This window comes from Asparagus officinalis, chromosome 5, assembly GCF_001876935.1.
Source record: "Asparagus officinalis chromosome 5, Aspof.V1, whole genome shotgun sequence".
NCBI classification, from domain to species: domain Eukaryota; kingdom Viridiplantae; phylum Streptophyta; class Magnoliopsida; order Asparagales; family Asparagaceae; genus Asparagus; species Asparagus officinalis.
In genome coordinates this window covers 3,273,914-3,281,045 of record NC_033798.1, presented here as the reverse complement: position 1 = coordinate 3,281,045, position 7,132 = coordinate 3,273,914, and the positions used below count along the sequence as shown (strand labels likewise).

General features: G+C 37.8%; 1 protein-coding gene across 1 annotated transcript; it reads right to left on the bottom strand.

Annotated features, from left to right (window-relative positions):
- On the bottom strand, positions 444 to 1,217 carry LOC109843720. Its single transcript, XM_020412672.1, has one exon. The coding sequence runs from the start codon at positions 1,200 to 1,202 to the stop codon at positions 579 to 581; it is 624 nt and encodes a 207-aa protein (XP_020268261.1). The 5' UTR covers positions 1,203 to 1,217; the 3' UTR covers positions 444 to 578.

Here is a 7,132-nt window from a genome sequence, read left to right as displayed (position 1 = left end):
CATTTAATTAAATGGCAGAAATGACAAAGAAATCAATAAAAAAACAAACTATTTTTTTTTTCTCTCAAAGAGAAATAAATAAATCAAGAAAATGAATAAAAGAAGTCGTGGATAGATGCAAGGTTTCAAGAAACTTACTCTTTCATAATTCACAGCTCGGAGAACCATCTAATGACATCAACAAAATGGACAAAATAAAAATAAATGTTATATGCGAAAGTATCCTCTTGAATTATGGTGGTATCACTATTTTATTAGCGTTGACGTCTACTGAAACTCATACGGTGTCACTCTTTAATTTATCCTCAAATTAAAGGGCTTAAACTTAGAATAAAAGGATAATTTAATATCATGTGATTACCAGGCGAACATCTCAACAAAAATGGAGAAATAATGTTATGTGGAGTTCAAAGAGGCCATACAATCAGCTCCAAAAAAGATGGTAACATGATAAATATATTTTATCATCCTCAAATTATTAGCAGAAACTCAAAATAAGAGAGAGAGAAAAAGAAAAACCAAATACATTCACCATCTTGACCCAAAAAAAAAACATTCATCATCAAACAAATACCCAATCAATAGTACAAAAAGTCCATAATCTTCTTTATTGAACTCGCAGGAGTAAAAACAGCCTCAGCAATCACATGACTCCTCTTCTTCAAACCCCCTCCAACAAGATGATTAACATACACCTTCCCATCCTTCACCGTCGCCGCTGACGCAATCCTGTATAGAGGGCCCACATACCTCCCGGTTACCGTTGCAGTCTCCCAATCATCAAAACTCTCAACCATCCTGGTAGCAAGAGAACCAGCCACTACTATTTTGCTCGTCGACAGAATCTCTAAACCATCTCCCATAAAGAGAGAGCCTGTAACTTTGACAATCTCTACCTGTTCCGTCGAAGGATAAACCTTGAACAGTTTCCCGCTGGCTGTGTGGATAACGAGGAGATAACCGTTGGGATGGTAGATGATCCCGTTGAGGGCGACAAAGTTACTGTGCCATTCTTTTATCCGGAAGAGGCTGTTTCTTATGACCGAGACAAGTTTCCCATTTATGTCTACTTTCCATATCTTGCTTGATTTCGCGTCTGTAATGTATGCATTTCCTTCTTGGTCGACTGCTACATCATCAGCAAGCGAGGGTTCGTCGTCTGTGATAACGAAATTTAAGTCAAAATTCAAAGGTTGGTTCATATGTACTACTCAAGACTTTCTAGAAAAGCTCTAATATAAAAGCAACAAATGAACTACTGCTTGAAAGTAAGTACAGGAACTGCTGTGAACTGAATTAAATTCGAGATGAAAATTTTAAGAATATGACAGTTATAAGACATGTATATATTGTGCATGAATTATGATCACCAAATGAGCATAAAGAATCCTTTAATTTTCATTTCAGCAAGTAATGCACAGCATTGCTAGGAGAAGTTGGAAAGTGAAATCAGCTAAAAAATACGCACGTTTTGGTTTTACATGAGAATGAATGCTTAGCAAAAGACATGAAGGAGTTAGACGCATTAATATATGTACCCTTATTCCTACAAAATTCTACAAAAATATTAGGCTTCAAAGAGATGACAAAAAAGGACAGCATTATTTTACATTTGGATATGGAAAGGAAAATGCCAATTTAGAATGATTAAACAATGAAAATTAGATACTGTCAAATCACTTTTTTTGAATAGAAATCCTATAAAGATTTAACATCCTCTTGCATCCGAAAAATGAAAACATTTTGTGCAAATTATTCTATTTTCAAAGACCCAACATACCCCAGTAAATGCTGAATGGGGAATTATAATAGTTACTTTTGGGCCCAAGGTACGGATCAAATAAAGTCTTGATTGGCTATATTTCTACTCAAGATCCAAGCATTTAATCTGAAAGGGTCTCATTAATGACCAACTTTATGTTCTCATTAATGAAACTCTATTCTACTGAGCATCTATACAAGGGATCTGATTCACACCAAAATGCTCGCCCTCCAAAAGGAAATCCTCCCCGTGCACTGAAACTTAGAGGAGGAAATTATTTCCTACACCTCCACTTTTTTGGATATTTATGTTTTTGCCTCCTCCAAGTTTACAAGATTACACTGAGGTACAACTCCGGGATAAAACAAGAGCCAAGTTATAAGAGATTCCAAAGAGAGTTAAAACAAATTTGTTTACTTTGGGATTGATAGTATAATTATAGAGAACAATTTTAAGTGAGGGAAGTTGGTTGAATAACTATCAAACAGAGTAAAATCAATTACTTTTTGGTATTTGTACATTAAACGAATTGAATATGAGTATTCACAAACTCTATTCACTTGCTTATCAAACGTATGTTTGGTTATGTTCTTTAAGTTTTCCTCTGATAGAAAAGGGTAAATTTCACAAAACTGCCACTATCAAAATATTGGGGTGTTTGCACTAAGAGAATGTAACAAACTTTCGAATATGCAGAAATATATCACCCATTATTTGAAAATTATCATAAACCATGTTAGTAACACTATTCAAAAGTCTAAAGTATCCCCAATATATATTCAAGAAGAGATAGAGGATGCAGAGTAGTATATAAAGTAAAAATGTACAAAATATTCAAAACAGTTCCAACTTACACAAATGTCTTTTAGAAGTGAAAACTGTGTCAAGGCCCTAAAAGTAATAACTTGATGTGCTGCAGCCCCTCTAACTTTTTCCCATGTGCTGCAGCCTTTCTTTAGTAATTATTCCCTAGCAACTAAGTATACAAAGAGAATAAAAAATAAAAAAAAATCCCAAAATGCCCTCATCTCTTCCATTCTTTTTTTTCTACATCTAATGGCCATGGCTCCTCATTCCTCCTTTTTTAACACATCTCCTTCCTCCTCTCCCCCTCTTCTTGTAAGTGGTTTTGGCCTCATGGGCCAAATTTGTTACCCGATCTGTTAAGAACCTGACTCGGTTGTTGATAGATATCTCACGATTCGTGGGATATTTTAAGTTGGAGATCGGGTCTTACGCAGAAGAGGAGAACGTGGGATATTGAGAGATTTCAGGGCGGTTATTTGGGGACGGAGGGGGGGATGGCACGCCCATAAATAGAGAGGAGTTCCTCTCCTCTGTGGTACACAAAAAAGAGAACAATCTCTACCGGAGTCCCCAAATAACATCCTTCCCTTGATCTTTCACTGGTATCAGAGCATTGGTACGATTCCCAAATCCTAATTTTTCCGTCGCTGTCTCCCTCAAATTCGACGATTCTGGAGGCGATCGCCGCTCCGACCAACAACTTCAAGCCTTCAAAAGAAAAAACTCCTCCCAGACCTGATCTCCTCTCCCAGACCCGATCTGCTCCTCTAAGGCAGCCCCAGGCTCCGCCTAGTAACACCGTCTTCTGATCCCCACAACCGCAGATCCACGCCCGTCGACCCACGCAGCAACTTGTTCGCAGCTGCTCTCCGGAAGAACGCAGTTCTCTAAAAAAAAAAAATTCCACTCTTCCTTCACCGCCTCTCTGTAAGTACCCATCCCTTCTATTTTTATTTGGGAGAGTTTTGAGGTGCTGCGTTTTCTAGAATTTTTTTTTTCCCTTATAATACTCTTTATCCGCACCTGCTCTGTAAGTACCCATCCATTCTATTTTTTTATAGTTGATGCACTTTTGTTTTGTATTTTTTTTTGTGGAAGAGTACAAGACAGGAATGGATAAGTTCTTTTATTAATCCATTATTTCTAAGTATGTTCATATAAAGAACCTCATTTTGCCATTATTATAGGTCTCATCTAAGTGCATCAGTGGAAAATTCCGAATTTTTAACTAATCTTGTTGTTATTATATTTTTTAATATTTTATCTTTATATTTTATTATTACAGTTACAGTATAAAATTCAAAAAAAAAAAAAAAAGTTTTAATATCAACTACTTAAGTTATTTTTTTTAAGTTAATTTTTTATTCTTTAGTAATCTAAAATCAATTCTATTTGAAATATCATACAGCTTTATTATCGTCATGGCTAGTAAGTTGATTGCATCTGAACTGGCAAAGATAGAACGCCTTAATGGTTCCAACTATGATATGTGGCATAGGAAGATTAAGTACGGACTTATCCATGACAATCTAGATAGTGTCCTAGATGTTTTTGCACCAACTCTTGGTGATAATCCCACTGACGCTCAGAAAAGGGAGCTTGATCAGTGGCAGCTTAAGGACAATAAGGCTAAAAGCCTAATGTTAATGTTCATGGAGGATAGTTTAATCAAAATTTTTGAAAACTATAATACGGCTAAGGAAATGTGGCTTGCAGTTAAAGAGAAGTATGACACTACCTCTGAGGTGAACATACAGCTCTTGATGCATAGATTTAATTCAAGACGTATGCAAGAAGGTGAAGATGTTACCGAACATGTGAACAAGATGATTGTCATGGCTAGGAATAGCTTCCGAGGATCTGTAATTCCTGGAAATTGCCAGGTGTCAACTATTTTGTTAGTCTTGCACTTAATGTTGGCTGCCAACTTTAGGTATAAATTGGAACATTAAGTGTTATTGACTTGCCAGCCCAGTTAGCAATGGAACAGGATTTACTAGCTAGAAGAAAAGGTTCAGATGTGAACCTTGTGCAGCAAGAAGAAGCAAATGCAGCTCACTATCGCAAGGCACAAGGAACTCATCAGTTTGGACCTGTCAAGCCTTCCTTCAAAGGACCTGGCCAGCAACGTGCTCGCGGTAAGAAAGGACCTCCTGGATCATGCTATATCTGTAGGAAGTTCGGCCACTTCAAAGCCAACTGTCCACAGGCGAAGAATAAGGGCGGTCCCAAACGCCCGGAACAAGGAGGATCCGGTAAGCGGGAGTTCATCGGCGTCATTGAGTGCAATGCTGCAACTACTGACGCTGGTGGCTGGTGGATTGATTCGGGAGCTACCCGACATATTGCAAAGACGAAGGAAGGGATATGCGACTTCAAGGAGCTGAAGAAGGGAGATCAAAGGATTTACATGGGGAACAATACCTACCTAGATGTTGAAGGTATTGGTTCATACAGATTGGATCTTGGGGACAGCATCATGGTTCTCAAGGAAGTGTTTTATGCGCCTGGCATAAGACGTAATCTGATCTCCGTCCCAGCTCTCCTGAAGAAAGGCCTTGAAGTTAGGTTTTACAACAATAGGGTCTCTATTGGGAAAGACAAGAAAGTGTTTGCTATGGGCAAGTTTGTACCCGAACATGATTTGTTCTGTCTTTCTGTTGTAAAACCTGAAATTTGCAATAAGAATTCTGATTTGCTTTATTCCTCGTGTCTTTTATCTGATTTTGATCTATGGCATATGAGACTAGGACACACTGGTAATAGAAAGATATATCAGATAATTAAAATGGATTTGTTACCAAATCTGACAGGTGTAAGGACATTACCCTGTGAACACTGCTTAACAGGGAAAATGACTAGAAAGTCATTTTCTGAAATCAGAGGGCAAGTAAACTTTTAGTGTTAGTTCATTCTGACATTTGTGGTCCGTTAAGCGTAAAGACACGTGGTAATAAAGAATATTTTATAACTTTCATAGATGATTATTCCAAGTATACTTTTGTGTATCTTTTAAACAGAAAATCAGAAGCATTTGAATGTTTTAAAAGATACAAGACAGAAGTAGAAAGGAAACTTGGAAGATATATTAAGGTGTTAAGAACTGATAGAGGTGGAGAATTCAATTCAATAGAATTTGAAAATTATTGCATTCATTATGGCATTAAGAAACATACCACTATGCCTTACACGCCACAACAGAATGGTGTGGCTGAAAGAAAAAATAGAACATTGATGAATGCAGTGAGATATATGCTGTCATATTCTGGTCTCTTCAAGGATTTTTGGGGAGAAGCAGTATTGACTGCGAATTATATTTTGAATAGGATTCCCACAAAATCAGTCGAGTCAACACCGTATGAGATTTGGAATGGACACAAACCTGAATTAAGTCACTTAAGAAAATGGGGTTGTGTTGCACATGTTCTCATTCCATATCAAGTTAGAGATAAGCTGGATCTCAAAACCTTAAAGTGTAGATTTATAGGCTATTCTGAAAAGTCTAAAGGATATAGGTTCTTCCATGAAGAGAAAGGGGTCATTGAAAGTAGAGATGCTACTTTTCTAGAAAATCTAGAGGAAAAGGAACAAGTTCAAGAGGCAGTACAACCTCTGCTAGACTTAGATGATGTTCCCAACGATGACCTGGATATAGTGGATGAAGTAAATCATCCAATAATGGAAGATGAGCCCTTAAATGAGAATATGCCTATGGAAAATCAACCAGCTGAACCTGTCCAACCTGTCAACCTTAGTGGTAATAAAAGACCCAGAACAACACCTGCATGGATGGATGATTATTATCTGTATTCATGCGCTTGTATGTGGATGATATTTTGCTGGCTGGAAATGACATAGAAGTGCTGAACAGAATCAAGTCAGCACTTAGTAGTGAATTTGAGATGAAGGACATGGGAGATGCATCCTATGTTCTTGGTATACAGATCCTTAGGGATAGAAAGTCTAGAATGTTAAGTTTAAACCAAGAAAGATACTTGCATACAATACTTAGAAGGTTTGGGATGCAGAATTGTAATCCTGCGCCAACACCTTTGGTTATGGGAAAGCGGTTGTGTAAAGAACAATGTCCTGGAGAATGGCAGAAACCGCTTAGTGTCCCGTATGCACAAGCCGTTGGAAGCTTGATGTATGCAATGTTGTGTACTAGACCAGACCTGGCATATCCAGTGAGTTTGGTTAGTAGATATCAAAGTAATCCTGGTCCAGCACATTGGGAGGCTGTTAAGAGGATTTTGAAGTACCTGAAAGGTACTGTGCACCATAAGTTAGTTTATCAAGCAGACTCGCTTGAGGTTCTTGGTTACTCTGATGCTGATTTCGGAGGAGACAAAGATGACGGGAAGTCCTCTTCCGGACATTTGTTCATTTTTGGTGGTGCAGCTGTTTCTTGGGGTAGTAAGAAACAGGGATGTGTGGCAAGATACACACAAGAAGCTGAGTACATAGCCTGTAGTATGGCCACTACTCATGCAGTCTGGATAAGACGGTTCCTAAAGGACTTGGATCTCAATTTGGTGGATGGACCAATTGAGATATACTGTG

Excerpts from the sequence above, each read along its gene's own strand:
- LOC109843720 (XM_020412672.1), bottom strand. The coding sequence starts at position 1,202 with ATGAACCAACCTTTGAATTTTGACTTAAATTTCGTTATCACAGACGAC.